Genomic DNA, 16294 nt, shown 5'->3' with positions numbered 1-16294 from the left:
GCTTCTTCCGGGTGGGCTCGGGCGGGGGCCGAGGCCATGGCTCTCTGGCCGCTGCTCAACTCTGGGATGCTGGTGCGAACTGGGCACACCGTGCTGACCTGGGGAATCACGCTGGTGCTCTTCCTGCACGACACCGGTGAGCCGGACACCGCGCCACCCCGAGCCCACCCGATCCCGCGTTTCCCCTCACGCGTGGGTCTCACCAGGTCCCCCTAATCCTCAGACACATTGAGATCTCCATTTCCATCTCCGCCAGTTCCTCAAGCGTCTTTCTCCATATGTCGGTCCAGGGGCCATCCTATCTCTGCCTGATTCCCAAATTGGTCCCTAATTAATCCCAGTAATCTCCTGTCACCGACAGATCCATCATCCAAAGACCACCAGAGCCCATCAATCCGAGGACCGACTAGGGGCCCCATCTCCCCCGACCCTGAGCACTATCTGTCCTTCCCAGAAACTGCCTCCCAACCTCTCCCTAAATAGGATTAAGAAATTGACTAGACTTAAGGATTTGGCTTTCTGGTCAGCTCCCCAAATCCTATGAAATGACTAAACTGCCCAAAAGAGCGCCACTATATCGGGGAGCAGGTCTCCAACCCCTGGTTGCATCTCCTTTCCCCATCATTTCCTGCAGCAGTCCCCGACCTGGGTCTCCCTTCCAGAAGCAGCAGAGCCCACCACTGAGGCTTCCTTCCTCTGCAGCCGTCCTTCATTGCTTTTTGCCCTTTGTCCTCAGGCTCCCACACCAGGAGTCAGCCACCTTCAAAACCTCCTCTGCTCTCTTTCAGCCAAGGGTTCTAGAGTTGTCTACACTCAGCTGTCTGGTGTCACCATGTCCCCTCACTTCTCAGCCCTCCCACCTCCCAGAATTGTCACACACTACTATGGGCTTAAACAGGCTGGGCCCTTCCTAGCCAGGGCTCCTGGCCCCACCCTCTTTGAGGACTGACTCTTCCCATGGGGAACCCCTTCTCCCCTTCCACACCCATCAGGCCTAGCCTCTCCATCCCCTCCAGCTACTTTCTCTCCCCTCCCTTCTCCTTGCTATGAGCCTCACTGTCCTCTGGCCTCCCCAGAGCTGCGTCAATGGGAAGAGCAAGGGGAACTGTTCCTGCCCCTCACTTTCCTGCTCCTGGTGCTGGGCTCGCTGCTGCTCTATCTGGCTGTGTCACTCATGGACCCCGGCTATGTGACTGCTCAGCCCCAGCCTCAGGTAACCCTGGACCTCGAGGTCCACACACCTCCTCGGGTCAACAGGGAAGTGAGACCTCTGTTGATGTTAACCCCTGAGCTGCATACACTGCGGGGCGTCCTGATGAAGCTTCTGGCCTACCCTATGGTTTTGCTCCTACAAGGATGACCTCACCAAGGCCCGAGTGAGGACAGTTGTCTTGCAAAAGCCACCAAGTGTCCAGGACACCCCCATGTACATGCTTCCTTCCACATGGGATGGGCCCCAAGTCCTGCACAACTGGAACCAAGTGAACCCTAAAAGAGATGCCCCCGTATCATCTGCCTCTCTGAAGGAAGGAGACCCCCCCCCCCCATCTCATACCCTTTTCTCATTTTCAGGAGGAGCCGAAGGAGGAACAGACAGCCATGGTTCCTCAGGCTATCCCACTTCGACGCTGCAGATACTGCCTGGTGCTGGTAAGTGAGGCTCTCGTAGGGGGAACCGGGCCAAGTTAAGATTCCAGCCTTGGTGCCCTGGCACCTTACCCTGCCTCCCCTGCAGGAATGCCTCCCACGTGTGGGACCTGACTATAGCCTTCAGCCCTCTCCCCAAAGGAGGGGCAGTGTTGAGCCTCAACTGCCCTCTGTATCCACAGCAGCCCCTGCGTGCCCGACACTGTCGTGAGTGCCGCCGCTGTGTTCGTCGCTATGATCACCACTGTCCCTGGATGGAGAACTGTGTGGGTGAGCGCAACCACCCGCTCTTTGTGGCCTACCTGGCACTGCAGCTGGTGGTTCTTCTGTGGGGCCTGTACCTGGCATGGTAGGTGCACTGAGGGGTGCGGGCAGCATGCACACAGTACTCGTAGAGCGAGGACTCCCCCAGATCCTGCATTCCCCGGCTCTAACTCTGCATACTGTCCTGTAGGTCTGGTCTCCAGTTCTTCCAGCCCTGGGGGCTGTGGCTCCGATCCACTGGGCTCCTGTTCACCACCTTCCTGCTACTCTCCTTCTTTGCATTAGTGGTTAGCCTGCTCCTGGCCTCGCACCTCTACCTGGTAGCCAGGAACACTACTACGTGGGAGTTTATATCCTCACACCGAATCGCCTACCTCCGCCAGCGCACCAGCAACCCCTTTGACCGAGGTCCGACTCGAAACCTGGCCCACTTTTTCTGTGGTTGGCCCTCTGGGCCCTGGGAGACCCTCTGGGCTGAGGAAGAGGAGGAAGGCAGCAGCCAGGTTGTCTAGGCTTGCTGGAGAGAAGGCTGTTACTATGCCTAAAAGCCGGAGGCTGTGCCAGCTAGGGATCAGCCTAGTCAGCCTAAGGCCTCTACTCCTTCCTAGGGCTTCCAGCCCTCACCAGAGAAGCAGAAAGAACCCCCATGGCATCCCCCTAAAGGAAGACATAGAAGAAAAAGAAATAAGTTGGGGGAAGTGTGTTCAAAAAGAACCTAGACACCACCACAACCCCTGGCCTGGCTACCTCGAGTGTACAGTTTTATTAATTTAATACTCTATATGAAGTCAAGTATTAAAAAGAGAAACCAACCATGCTGCTGTGGGGTCTTTCCTGGTCTGGGGTCTACCAGGAAGCAGAAGAATAAGGAGAGGGGTTATAGCAGCGACACCGAGAAAAGCCTCGAACGGCAGCCCCATGGCCACTACCTAGAATCTCACACTCATTAAATCCTTTGGCCCAGGCACATGGATAAGTGGAGGCTTCCTACACTCTGGCAGAGGTGCCAGGAGACCCTCAGGACTCCAGGAACCGCTTAGACACAAAGTCAAAGTCCCGGAAGGCAGCTTGTTGGCGAGCAGAGAGGGAACGGCGGGGGACTGGTGGGGTCAGGGTTGGAGGCAGGCTGGTGAACTCTCCCTCGAAGTAACGAAGGTCTGCAGGGCCACAGAGGGTAGGCACGAAGGGGGGCTGGACAGTGCGGGCAAGCAAGGCCTGCCAGTTGGTGGTCTGAACAAGGTAGAGGAGGACAGGAATGTGGGAACCGCAGACCCGAGAGGCCACCCAGCCTCCCCACCTCACCAGGCAGTGAGGACTGCTGCATTCTAGCTACTTACCCTGAAGAATGGCTGAACCTTGATCTCCTCGGCGTCCCGCTCTCCTGCCCCTAGACGCTTCTCTGGGGACTTCTGGAGGAGCTGGTAGGAAGCAGGGCAGGAGGTAAACCTGAGGGCTTGCCACTCCAGATGCTGGCTGCCCTGTAGGTACCCACTTAAGCTATAGGGTCCCAAGGTGGAGGCAGGGTACACACAGGTCACAAGCAGGGCCCAGCCAAGCCCTGGACCTTGGGTCTCACCTTCTGAATGAGCTCGAGGCCTTGAGCTGACAGGAAGTGGGGACATGGGACATCAGCATTGACGATGCATTCAAACACCTCGTCTTCCGTGTCCCCTGGGAACGGACACTGGAGACTGGGGATCAGCAAGCTATGCAGGCCATCCCCCTGTCCCCACCCCAGAGGCCCCAGAAACCCTGCCCTAGCACTTACCTCACCCACTAACATCTCATAGAGCAGCACACCGAGCCCCCACCAGTCCACAGCCCGAGTGTAAGCCTCCTGAGTCAAAACCTCAGGAGCCAGGAACTCTGGGGTACCACAGAAAGTGCTGGTCCGGTCACCAAAGCCAATTCCTGCAAACCAAAACCAATATCCACGCCAGTGTCTGCCTGGGTGTCACTACAGGACCCTGGTTTGATTCCCAGCACCCACATGGTAGCCTGCAAATGTCTGTAACTCCAGTTTCAAGGTATCTGAGGCCCGCTTCTGGCCTCCATGGGCACTAGACATACATCTGGTGCACAGACATACACGCTGCAAAACACCCGTACACATACAAAAAACAGTTTAGAAAAAGCAGGCCAGAGATGGATGTGTGACTCTGTTGTAGAGTACATGCCTAGCATATGTGAGACTATGGGTGGAAGCCCAGCAATGGAATACACATACATAATATATACATATGCATGTGTATATATGTCTATACACACGTGTATGACATATACCACACATACACACATTTGTCAACTGGTGCCAGCCTCTGTGACACCCAATAACAAGATCTGCTGTGTCCCTGAGACTTTCTGGGCCAAGGTCATTGTTTCTGAGGAACTCGTGTGCCAAGGTCATAAAAGACAGAACAAACGCCTTCTTCAGTCCTAATCATAGCTTCTCTGGCCAAATACAAATTAGGGTATTCTCAGCTGTTCCCCTAATCGGACTGAAGGCCAGGGATGGACACCCGTGAATGGGGAGATTTCTGGCGGGGCTGGGTGTGATCCAGGACAGGGAGCCCACCTTCTTTGCATAGTCCGAAGTCTGCAATCTTGAGGAAGCCCTGGGCATCCAGTAGTAGATTATCCAATTTCAGATCCCTGGTAGCGGAGAGGTGAAGACCAAAGGGGCTGAAAAGGCCTGGGGCACAGCCACAGCACAGGGAAGCCCCCAGGCCCACCCTGCACCTCTCGGGCAAAGGCTACCTGTAAATGATCCTCTTCTCGTGTAGGAACTGCAGCCCCAGGACCACACAGGCCAGGTAGAAGCTGAGGGAGGGGCAGGGAGAATTGAGGCCTGGCACTGGGAGTCCCGGCCAGACTCAGGCATGGAGGAGTCTCAGCAAAGTAATGTGGACAGCACTGGAAAGGCCCAAAGTACTCCAGTGGTGCTATGTAGGAATGACCTGTCCTTGCTCAACTATGGCAGAGCTACTGGGTCTAGTATCTCCAGCTACTTGGGAGACTGAGACAGGAGGATAGCAAATTTGAGGCCAGACTGGCCTATATAGTGGAATCTATAGTGGAACCTTTTCTTTCAAAAAGCAAACAAAAGCCTGATGGTGGTGGTGGTGATGGTGGTGGTGGTGATGGTGGTGGTGGTGGTGGTGGTGGTGGTGGTGGTGGTGAACGTGGTCATGGTGGTGACAGTGATGACACACACCTTTAACCCCAGCACTCAAGAGGCAAAAGCAGGCAGATCTCCTGGTCTATAAAGCAAGTTCTAGGACAGCCAGAGCTACACAGAAAAACCGTCTCAAAGAAAACCATAACACAAACAAACAGAAGGGAACATAAAGGGCTGGAGGTGTAGCTCTGTTTGTAGAGCCCGGCACACACTAAACCCTTCGTTCAAAGCTCCTCTGTGAGACAATCATAATTTGACTCAGGTCAGGATCTGAGAGGCCGGAGAGATGGCCTAGCCTTTAAGAGGAAGTACTACTCTCCCAATACCCACGACTAGACAAGATCTCCAATACCAGGTAGTTGACAACTGACCACTCCGGCTTCAGGAGATCTGGCGCCCTCTTTTGGCTGCCAAGGGCTCCTGCACTCAGCTGCAGGTGGCCATGCACAGCCACACCTACATGCAGTCAAATGAGGATCTGAGATCTGACTCAGGGTCGCTCGCACACTAGGGTGAGAGCCAATGTGCTGGGCCAGACTGTTGTCAACAGAGCGGCAAGTGGAGCTGGGTAGGCAGACCCTGGTGCCATCCTGTGGTCCACAATTAGCAAGCATGACTCTCATCTCTGCAACAACCTTTCTGAGTTCTGATGACAGATTCCATCCATCCACAGCTATGCAAATGAAGGTCCTCGTATGCTGTAGGGTCCCACCAAGACTCCTCCAATCCTATGCTGTTTGTCTGCTGGGTACTCCCCTACCCCAAAGGTGCAAGCACCAAGTAACCAGAGAACCCACCAGGCCTGGGGCTCAGGAAAGACATCCTCGTGGATCTGCATCATGAGGTCTCCTCCGGGCAGAAACTCAGTAACAAAGCAGGCGTGACTGGAGGTCTGGATGCAGGCAAGGAGAGAGAGCAAGAACGGGTGCCCTGTACGACCCACAGTCTCCAGGATCCGCTTCTCACAGTACAGGCTGCAAGGGAGGACATGGGAAGGAACCTGCATGGGCTGTGCCCTGACACCCATACAAGCCCTCTGGCTGGCTGGGAACTCAAAGAGCTAAGGAGGCAAGTTGATGGTTCACACGTGGGGAAGGCTTCAAACCTGCCAAAGTACCACAGTCCTATTTATAGAAGAGCTACCTGAGGTGCTAAAAAAGCAAGAGGGCTTGCCCAATGCCAAAAAGAGAACCTTAACCTGGCCCTTGGGATTGTGAGGTACTTTCTGGAGCCCAGGCTGGCCACCCCAGGCTTCCAAGACCCAGTACTTTTCAGTTATATACACCTGTCAATCTCATCCCGGCCTAGCACTTCCTGTTTCTTGAGTGCCTTGATAGCGTAGTATTTTCCCGTTCCTTTGTACTGGACCAGGAGGACCTAGGGACCAGAAAAAGTCAGATCCAGGTGAGAAGAACAGAAGCCTACCTGCCCACACAGTGCTCCCCCCAATCCCCACATCTCCAGTCAATGTGCTGACACGATGCTTGCCCATCTACTAACCCCACTACATCATCCTCAACTACCTACCTTCCCAAAGTGTCCCCGGCCCAGCACAGCCAAACATCGGAAGTCCTGAAGTCGGGGGGGGTTCCTGCAAGAGAGGAAGGGCCTAGGCTGTCCCCACATCTGGAATTAAAAGACCACATTTAGCACAGAAAGAAGACATTGAGAAAGCCAGTTTGTATACCCAAGGAGCTAGGGAGTGAGGTGTCAATCAGTATGTAAAGGAGTGGGGGTGCACACTTGTAATCCCAGCACCCAGACTGCAGAAGCAGGAGAATCACAAGTTCAACCTGCCTGGGTTACGCTGTAAGACCTTATTTTTAAAGAAGTCTAAGTCTCAGGCACTGAAATGGCTTAGATTCCATGCCCCGGAACACACTTTAGAAAAGTCAAATGCAGGGGTTGGGGATTTAGCTCAGTGGTAGAGGGCTTGCCTAGCAAGCGCAAGGTCGGTTCCCAGCTCCGGAAAAAAAAAAAAAGAAAGAAAAGTCAGATGCAAGCCAAGCAGTGGTGGTGCACACTTTTAATCCCAGCACTCTAGAAGCAGAGGCAAGTGGATCTCTTGTGAGTTCAAGGTCAGCCTGGGCTACATAGAGAGTTCCAGGACAGCTAGAGCTACACAGAGAAAGGAGGAGGAGGAGAAGGAGGAGGAGGGGAGAAGGAAGAGGGGGAGAAAGAAGAAGGGGAAGAGGAGAAGAAAGAGGAGGAGGACAAGGAGGATGAAGATGAGGAGGGGGAGAAAGAAGAGAAAGGAGGGAGAAGAGGAGTAGGAGGAGGGGGAGGAGGAACAAAGAAAGACAAACAAGAAAATCCAGACACAATGGCTGGCCCACATCCAGCCCCAGCACTCCTACCAACGAATTGGGAGGTGGAGATGGGAGAAGCTGCTTGCCGTCCATGTATATGAGCAGCAAGTCCAGTAGTAGAAATAACGAAACCTGCTTCAGAAACAAAGCAGACAGAGAACCCACCTCCCAAAAACTTGTGCTTGGCTAGAGAGATGGCTCAAAGGTTAAGAGCACTGGCTGCTCTTCCAGAGGACCCAGGTTCGATTCCCAGCACCCACAGGACGGCTCACAACTTCCAGAGGATCTGACTCCCTCATTCAGACATATATGCAGACAAAACACCAATAAACATAAAATAAAAAGGAGTCGTTAAAAGTTGTGTTTTGGGGGTTGGGGATTTAGCTCAGTGGTAGAGCGCTTGCCTAGCAAGCGCAAGGCCCTGAGTTCGGTCCCCAGCTCCGAAAAAAAAGAAAAGAAAAAAAAAGTTGTGTTCTGACTTCAACTTGGGTCTGTATGCACATGCAGGCACACACACATACACGCACACACACATACTCTCGCATGCGCGCACATGCACATTTAATCTTTAAAAAAAAAAACCCAAGGGGTTGGGGATTTAGCTCAGTGGTAGAGCGCTTGCCTAGGAAGCGCAAGGCCCTGGGTTCGGTCCCCAGCTCTGGAAAAAAAAGAACCAAAAAAAAAAACAAAAACAAAAACAAAAACAAAACAAAACAAAACAAAAAAACCAAAGTCTCTAAATGAATGGAAGCCAGTGAGTACCTGGTGGACAAGGCTGCCAGAGGGGGCGCTACTCCAGTTCTAGGGTCCATGTGGGGGCGCTTGGTACACTGTGAGGACAGATGGGTTCAGGACAGCGCAGAGTTACGGACCCTCTTTCCCTCCTAGCAGCCTCTGCACCTGCTGTCCCGACCTCCAGAACCCCTTACAGGAGTCCCGGGGGCTGGTTCCTGCAGATAGAGGCGTGGGGGCTTGGGTGGAGGTTTCATGTCTTCTCCTGGGAGAGTCTTCACGGGCCGGAAGTTACTGTAAGAAGGAAATGTCTGAGCCCAGTCACATGGAGCAGGGAGGCGCATGACCATGCTGAAGGGCAGAGAGGGGGATAGAAGCCTCAGAGAGGCGCACACTCTGGCTCACCTGGGAGAAGCAGAACTGGAGGTCTCACAGGCTGCCGCCGAAGGGCACCCTTTAGGGGGACTGACTGTGCTCGGGGAGCTGCAGGGGGGTAGCAAGCTCATGACCAGGCGCCCCCAGGCCGTCATGCTGAGGTTCATCTGGGAAGCTCTCAGGAAATCCTGGCCTAGAGGAGGCAGACCAGGCTCAGTCCCAGCATCCCCAGGGGTCAGCCCAGCTCTCGTCACACAGTTTGAACCCTTCGTACCTCTCCGCTTAGAGAAAACGCGTCTCTGTCTCTGCAGCCGCGGCCTCCTTTCAATGACAGGCTCACAGAAGGTCACCTAAGGGGACAGGGACAGAGCTTAAGACCTGGAGGCTGGCTGCCTTTCACTCCGCAGGCTGACCCACCTGACCCCAATCCCGACCATGGAGGTGTCCTAGTTAGCATTAACTTTCCATACGCATCTGAGAGGGGCTGTCTGGATTACAGGGTTTGTGGGTGTGTCTCAGGGGAGACTGTCTTGACTGTTAACTGATGGAGGAGGGTCTAGCACACTGTGGGTGGCACCATCCCTACGCAGACGGTACTGGGCTATATAAGAAAGCTAGCGCAAGGCCCTGGGTTCGATCCCCAGCTCCGAAAAAAAGAACCAAAAAAAAAAAAAAAAAAAAAAAAAAGAAAGCTAGCCAAGCTAAGTTGTGAGGGAGGCAGAGAGCAAGCCAGCCAACAGGGTTCCTCCATGGTTTCTGCTTTGAGTTCCGACTTATTAAATTTCTGCCACCACTCCCTTCGAGATAGATTGTCAACTGGACAATGGTGTAGCACAACATTTATCCCAGCATATGGGAGGCAGAGGCAGGTGGATCTCTGCGTTTAAGGCCAGCCTGGTCTACAGAGTGAGTTTCAGGACAGCCAGGGCTACACAGAGAACCCCTGCCTCAGAAAAGAGGGTGGGGTGGGGTGAGGGGCAGGGTGTAAATCTGTAAGTTGAAATGACCCCTTCCCTGCCTTTGGTTGCCTCCACTGGTGTTTTATCGTAACGGTGAGGTGAAGCTAGTATGAAGCAGAACTCAGAGGACCCAGATGATGCCGCATCCTCATTGGTGCCAATGGAGAAACTGAGGCTCAGAGGAGACACACTTACGTATTCAAGATGACGTAAGAGGCAGGACAAACTCAGGGTAGAGATGTGAGCCTCCCTGTGGGCCTGTTTGTGGATCTGTCTCCATCCCTCAAGTCCCACATTACATTGGTTACCAGTTTTTATCACACACAGACACAGACGCACACACACAGACACACACACAGACACACACACACACAGATACACACACACAGACACATACACAGAGACACACACACACACAGACACACACACAGACACACACAGACACATACACAGAGACACGCACACACACAGACACACACACAGACACACACAGACACAGACACACACACAGACACACACATAGACACAGACACACAGACACACACAGACATACACAGACATACACACACAGACACACACACATAGACACACACACAGATACACACACACAGACACAGACACACACACAGATACACACACACAGACACACACACAGATACACACACACACAGACACACACACATACACACACGTGTGTGTGCTCACCAATGTAGGCAATATTGACACTACACTGGGTGGTTTCTGCCCTTCCACCTTATTTTCTGAGACAGGATTTCTCACTAAGCCTGGAACTCACCGTTTCAAACTGGCTGGCCAGCGGGTCTAAGGAATCCATGCCGTGAAGTTACAGACACACGATCCCATACATGGTTTTTACCCAGATGCTGGCCACAGTAAACACACTTTACCCACCGAACCATCACCCCAACCCAAAATGTCAGTTGTAAAGACCTCATATCAGAGGTCAGGGGTCAGTAGAAACCTGGGCAAAGAGCCGTCCCTGCGGCACCAGACTGAGAGAAAGCTGGTGACAGGCATTGTCAAGGAATTCCTCAAGCTTCAGGAATGCCACACCACACAACTGTCGCCAGTCCCGCCAGTGAACCCCGATCTCCAGCTCACGAGCCTATGTGGAAAAGACCAGGCTGAGGAATGGGGTTTGGTGTCAGCTCTCACCTGAGTGTCCCTTGTCCCTGTACCCCCAGCTAACCCTAACCCCACAAAGGCCAGCCTTACTCGGTCCAAGGAGATGCTAAAAGCCTGGTCCCAGGATTTCTCAGCCACCAGTCCCCATCCTGTCTGGCCCACAACACGATTGTCAACCTTCAACACAGCCAGTACTTCACCTGCAGTGCCAAGGCTTACGTTCAGGACATGTCAGAGCAGGGGCCCCACCACCTCCCACAGCTCCTCCTTACTCACTAGCCAGTTCACCTCCACCACGCTGCTGCCTGGACCTGGTTCGGAGCCAGCCCTCAGAAGGGCTAGCTGCCAGGACAGCCATGGGAGACCGTCCGGGCACGGTTGCCAGCAGTTCTTTGCAGCCCAGGAGGCGAACCTGCAGTGTCCCTGGTTGGGAGTCAGGAGAGCACTCTGTCAGGAGCCGCTACCAATGGGATCCCCAGAGGGACACCACCTCCTCTAGGAGGGTTAGAGTTAGAAGTTGCTGAACTAAACCCTATCTACCACACTTGGTAACTACCCAGCACCCCGAGTAGCCATACTAGCTCTCCTTCCTGGTGCCTGAGCAGTGACAGAACCAGCAATAATGTAAGAACAGGACTTCCCCCAGAGCTTCGCAGAGCCACAGGATGAGGGACACTGCTACCTTGAGCTTGGGGCCTGGAGGGCACCATGGCCTCAAGTGCACGGTGGCAGCAGGCGCACAAACCTGTGGCCATGGGCAGCCGTTTGGCTCCCTGCCCTATTTCTTCCCACCTGATCAGCAAGGGAGAGTCCCGAATGGGGACAAAACATGTTTTGCCTAAGATCACTGCAAGTTTTATCTCAAAGGGTAGAGGGCGAGAGGAGGAAGTAGCAGGCACCCAGGAGCTCCTGAAGACAGAAACTGGGTCTGGGGATGCCACTTTGGTAGGCTGGACCAGGAGATAATACTTGGAGACCTTTCAGAAATACCAAGGCTGGTATTCAGGCAAAATACTCATCTTAGGAAATGGAGGTTCAGCCACAGACTAGGATATGGTTCTGCTTTTGTTTTAAAGACAGGATCTTGCTAGCCCAAGTTAGCCTCAAACTCACTACGTAGCTAAAGACGCCCTTGAACTCCTGATCCTCCTGCCTTGCTCCCCAGGGGGCTGGCTTATAGGTGTGCGCTACCATATATGGTGTTGGGGACTGAACGCAGGACCCCATACACAGTAAGCAAGAACTTTACCAACTGCTTCCCATGGCAGATCTCTAGTCTCAAATTCTTTGCCTTTAAACAAGAGGCTCCTTTTGTCTTCCCCTACTTGCTGGCTTGACATAAGCACGCCCATGAGAACTCCAAGGCCAAACTCACACTCCTCCCCACCCTCCACCTCCCGTTCTAAGGAGCCCTCCTTGATTATCCAAGGTTAGGTAAAGCCCACACAGGACAGACTCTGTTAGTCTGTCTATTGTGTTCTGCAGCAGCTGCAACAGGGTCTAGCCTGCTCACATGATTTGTTGACCGCCAGTCAGCTGCTGATACAAGGAGACAGATCTCAGGGAGATCTTTCTGGCTTCTGAAAGAACTTTCTGGCTGGGTGCTGGTGGCACACGCCTTTAATCCCAGCACCCTGGAGGTAGAGGCAGGCATGTCTCTGAGTTCGAGACCAGCCAGGGCAACAAAATACTTACAGGTAGCCCAAGCTGCCCGGCCCCAGGCCGCCAGGGGAGTGGGATGATTGTCGATTTATTCCCTAATTACGGCCACACATTTAAATGCCATCCATGTTGGTCAAGCTCTGACTGTGTTCACGGCTGAAGTGTCAGAAGTTATTGGATTTACAGAGCTATCCTATAGGTCAGGAGAGCACTTCTATTCTTTGTTTACTCTCTGGCTGGCCTGGAACTCACTCTGTAAACAAGGCTAGAATTCACAGTCATCCCCCTGCACGCATTAAAGGCATGCACCACCATGCTGGGCCACTACTATCTGTCGTTTCTATGTTACAGATGGATAAACCAAGAATCAGAGTGGGAATGTGAGCTAACCAAGGTCACACGAGCAGGACTGAACTCTTTCCTAAAGTGCTTCAGAATCCTCTCCAAAAGGAAAGGGGCCCTCTGAAGTTACAGGGAATCCTTGCTACCTACCTGTCAGGGCAATGGGTTTCACAAGTGTCCCCAGAGGCTGGGGGTTCCCAAGCATGGCCATCCGCAGTTCTCGGGTCACCCTGCTGCGAAGAGAGTGGGTGGGAGGCAACCTCTCCAGTAACAATTCCAGGGCCAGCCGTAGGAGGTCCAGCTTCTGGGAGGATTCCTGGAGCTGGGCCTGAGCCTACAGAGGAGACATAAATAGCGGGGATGGGTTAATGGGCTCAGGCCGCACCTCCTCGTGGGTCTTCACTGCTACCCAACACAGGCAGGAAGCCCTTGGTGCAGGCACCAGGGAGACAAGCAGTCCGCAGAGAAAGCAATGAGGCAGAGGACAGGGCCTGACCTCGGCCAGTGCCTTGCGGTCCTGAATTCTCTGGCCACCAAGCAGCTTCACCACATTCTTGGCACCTGCAGCCACAGCAGCCTCTATTCGCAGTCGGTGCTGCAACTCCTCTGCCAGCAAGTCAGGGCCTGCAGGGCGGGGGGTGGGGGGGAACCCTTAGCCTTGACCATTGGGTGCCACCCTCCCTGCTTTGAGAGGCCTCACCTGGCTCTGGAGACCCACTGGCCTCCAGACCGCTTATCTTCATTCGGAGTAGGGCCACCTTCAGCTGACTGTCCTTTAACATCTGCTGGGCAGCCGCCAGGAGCTTCCTCTCCTAGGGGATGTGACACTCGCCCCATCAGGTGGGGGTTATGGCAGACCACCAGGGACTGGGTGGGGCTGAGTCCCTGTTAGAGACCAAGGTTCAAACTCCTACAAGGAAGATACTACAGGCAAGCCTCCCTTGTTGAACTATGTAATAGGGGTGGAAAATGGCGGGGTGAGCAAGGCGTTCTGTCAGATGGAGCGCAGAGGATGCTGGGATCTGGGCCGGCAGCTGGCTGGACCTTCTGTTTGTCTTCTGTTGAGCATAGCTGACAGAGTGGACCAGAGCCTTGCCTCACCCGCCCAACTGTGCTTCTAGCATTGGCTGAAGAGTTTGGGCTGAGTAGCGTCTCCCTGTTGGCACGGGGCCTGGCTTTGTACTCCATAGACCTGAGAGCTAAGTCTCTCCCATCAGGGAGATGAGAAGCCAGGCCCAGCACTTACCTTGGGGGTGCCGCTGGCACACGTGTGAATCATGTTCTCAGCCCCCTGTTTCACCTTCAGCTCTACCTCCAGCTGCCTATGTAAGGCCTCCAGGAGCCGAGCCCTCGACTGCTCTGCCCGTGGCTGGGGTCCTGAGGTCATTGGCTCTGCAACAGAAGGTAGGGGGTGCGTGATCCCACCTTAGAGTTCAGACCTCTGTGAAAGCAATGTTTTCTTCATGTCCATATAGGCAACATAGAAGATACAGGGCGGTCAGGGGCTCTGATCCAGTGGTCAGAGCCAAGGCCAGGATCCTGTGCCTCCTGGTCCCTGGGGTCTGTTCAGACTCCTCACTCACCGTGGGCTGGGGCTGGCAGCAAAACTTGGGCATGCAGCTCCCGAAGCTCGCCGTGCAGCTGCTCCAGGCGGCGGTTGGAGGCCCGGAGCAGCTGCTGCACATGGCCCAGGTGGCGTCGGTCTGTGGCCACACGACGCATGTTCTCCATGCCCTCCTTGATCTTCAACTCCTTCTGGATAGCTCGACGGATCATCTCTTTCTCATCCTCGGGGGCTCTCTGGCCAGTCCTAGGCTGCAAAGGGCAGGGAAGTCTTAGCACAGCCAGCTGCACAGACACAGTAGGCAGAGCTCCTGGGTGCCTTAGAACTCTGCCTTGTCTGTGTCTAGCTCCTGTCTCCCTTTCAAAGAAGGGAGAGAGAAAACAGACCAGGTCCTCCTGCTGCCTTCTGGGTCCTGAGTTCTAATGCTCTAACCACACACTGAATTCCCTACTCCTCGGTAGCACAGAGATGCCACAGATCGCATGCTTAGCTCTGGTTCTCATTTCATACAAGAGCAAAGAACAAAGAGGGGTTAGACGGCTTGCTCATACAGGCAATACACAGGAGTGACCCTGGATCGAAGGACCGTGTGACCCCATTTTCTCCCAGCCTGCCACACGGCTCTCCCTAGGTCTGAGAACCAAGTGGAACCTGGGAAGTAATACAGACAAAGAATTCACTCTAGGTCACATGCAGAAGGCAGCCAGTGCCCCAAAACACCAAAACTTATTATCTTCTGCCTTAGATGACGTGACAGACAGGTGTTGTAGCAGAGGTGCCAAGCAAGAACTAACAAGGTCTGGCAAGTCAACTCTGGAGGGAGGTAAGAGACCCCAACAACTGTTCACCAGATTAGAGGCATGGAGAAGAAACCTCTCTCTCAGAGGCTGACTCAGCCCAGGGCAACTCCCGATGACCCCCTTTTCCATCCCTAGGATCCTGGAAGCCACCCTATTTTATCCCTCTTACCTTTCTGTGTTCCATCTCCTAAGACCCATGAAAGAAGAATGGCTACTCAGTTTAGGGGCCCCCCAATCCCCCAGCCCCAGGCCTCAGCTAGGTTGGCTGGTCCTGCCTTAGCTGTCAGAGGGCAAGGGCGAGGCTCAGGAAATCCTTTGGCCGCCCCAAGCCAGAAGGCCAGAGCAAACAAAGCTCTCACAGAGCTGGGGGCCTGCTGGCCACCGGGGTCCTGAGTCACCTCGCTGCCGCTGCTGCAGGGCGGAGGCTCACAGGAAATCGGAAAATGTGTATAAGCTAGACAGGCCAAGAGGGATCTCCGGAGGAAGGGTACTGGGAGGGGGTGAGATCCAGTCTCACAGGCGGCCTAAACCACTGAGGTGCTCCAATCTACCGCACTTTACCCTCACCTCGTGTCCTGACTTGATGTTCTCTTCTACATAAACGTCTCACCCTCACCTCTAACTGTCATGGCGTAGAACAGTACCTCTCTCCCCCACTTAAGTGACACATCTAACCAGAACCTCTCCACATTGTGGACCCCTCTTTGGAGCCAAGAGTTTCCTGCACAAAGCTGAGCCAAAAGTGCCTCTAGTGGCCAACTTGTTCTAGCCTGTGGGTGTGGTGTGTTGGGGACAACGCCCACTGCGCGCACAGTCTTGTCCGTCCCGTTCCCCCACCCCCCACCCCCGAGTTCTCTTGGAGGGCCGTATATCCCAACCTTTGAGCTCCTGGCAAATTTCCACCCGCCTGTAAGTCTCTAGAAGACCGAATTTTAAGGAACTTGAGCCCTCTTCCCCCAACCCCCGGTGGCACATTCCACGGTAACAGGCATGCTGCCGGGCTGGATCTCCGTCACTTCGAGGACCTGGGGACCAAAGCGTCTTAACCCAGGGCTCAGGCAGAGGCCAGAGTAGGGTGAAGATCGGAGCACCCGGTGCTCAGAGCTGCAAACGCGGCCGCTGCGCGCGCTTGGTTCACCTGGCGCGCCGCCCCCTCCGACTCCATGGCGCCTTGCCCGCCAGTCCTCTCCTCCACTACGGTTCCGGAAGCCCGGGCCTCAGCGCCTGACTTTCAAACTTGAAACTTCCCGGGAAGTGGCGCGGGACACGCGGACGGGCGCCCCCTCCGGAGACTCGCGCGCCCGGCAGGTGCTGGG

At 54.3% G+C, this 16294-nt stretch overlaps 2 protein-coding genes across 6 annotated transcripts; one reads left to right on the top strand and one right to left on the bottom strand.

The window, feature by feature from the left end:
* On the top strand, positions 1–2724 carry Zdhhc12 (zDHHC palmitoyltransferase 12). 3 transcript variants are annotated; one of them, XM_087653534.1, is made up of 5 exons: positions 1–136; positions 1077–1213; positions 1573–1650; positions 1830–1917; positions 2102–2724. In XM_087653534.1, the coding sequence occupies exons 1-5, from the start codon at positions 37–39 to the stop codon at positions 2194–2196; spliced, it is 498 nt and encodes a 165-aa protein (XP_087509660.1). In that variant the 5' UTR covers positions 1–36; the 3' UTR covers positions 2197–2724. The 3 variants fall into 3 exon arrangements, with proteins under 3 accessions (XP_087509660.1, XP_087509661.1, NP_001013257.1); NM_001013239.1 differs by having other exon boundaries at positions 19–136; positions 1830–1996; positions 2102–2723; XM_087653535.1 differs by lacking the exon at positions 1077–1213 and having other exon boundaries at positions 1830–1996.
* Positions 2647–16237, bottom strand: Pkn3 (protein kinase N3). 3 transcript variants are annotated; one of them, XM_087651304.1, is made up of 22 exons: positions 16117–16237; positions 14198–14429; positions 13861–14006; positions 13315–13426; positions 13111–13238; positions 12765–12948; positions 10887–11033; positions 10701–10810; positions 10447–10590; positions 8780–8855; positions 8536–8698; positions 8328–8424; positions 8161–8228; positions 6617–6680; positions 6375–6466; positions 5887–6063; positions 4669–4731; positions 4487–4563; positions 3680–3822; positions 3488–3595; positions 3249–3329; positions 2647–3141 (listed from the first exon to the last, which is right to left on the bottom strand). In XM_087651304.1, exons 1-22 carry the CDS (start codon positions 16141–16143, stop codon positions 2929–2931), a joined length of 2652 nt encoding a protein of 883 aa, XP_087507430.1. In that variant the 5' UTR covers positions 16144–16237; the 3' UTR covers positions 2647–2928.
* Between the last annotated feature and the right edge of the window lie 57 nt (positions 16238–16294).

This window comes from Rattus norvegicus, chromosome 3, assembly GCF_021556685.1.
Source record: "Rattus norvegicus strain SHRSP/BbbUtx chromosome 3, alternate assembly SHRSP_T2T, whole genome shotgun sequence".
NCBI lineage: Eukaryota > Metazoa > Chordata > Mammalia > Rodentia > Muridae > Rattus > Rattus norvegicus.
Note: the sequence above shows the minus strand (reverse complement) of the source record. Positions and strands in the feature narration are given on the sequence as shown.

Bases quoted from the DNA above. Each gene is read 5' to 3' on its own strand.
- Zdhhc12 (NM_001013239.1), top strand. From the start codon at position 37: ATGGCTCTCTGGCCGCTGCTCAACTCTGGGATGCTGGTGCGAACTGGG. The intron at 1,651-1,829 runs GTAAGTGAGGCT...CTGTATCCACAG, and splicing joins GCAGATACTGCCTGGTGCTG to CAGCCCCTGCGTGCCCGACA. The intron at 1,997-2,101 runs GTAGGTGCACTG...ACTGTCCTGTAG, and splicing joins TGGGGCCTGTACCTGGCATG to GTCTGGTCTCCAGTTCTTCC.
- Pkn3 (XM_087651304.1), bottom strand. From the start codon at position 16,143: ATGGAGTCGGAGGGGGCGGCGCGCCAG. The intron at 13,239-13,314 runs GTGAGGCCTCTC...CCCGCCCTGCAG, and splicing joins CAGTGGGTCTCCAGAGCCAG to GCCCTGACTTGCTGGCAGAG. The intron at 3,596-3,679 runs GTAAGTGCTAGG...CCCAGTCTCCAG, and splicing joins ATGAGATGTTAGTGGGTGAG to TGTCCGTTCCCAGGGGACAC.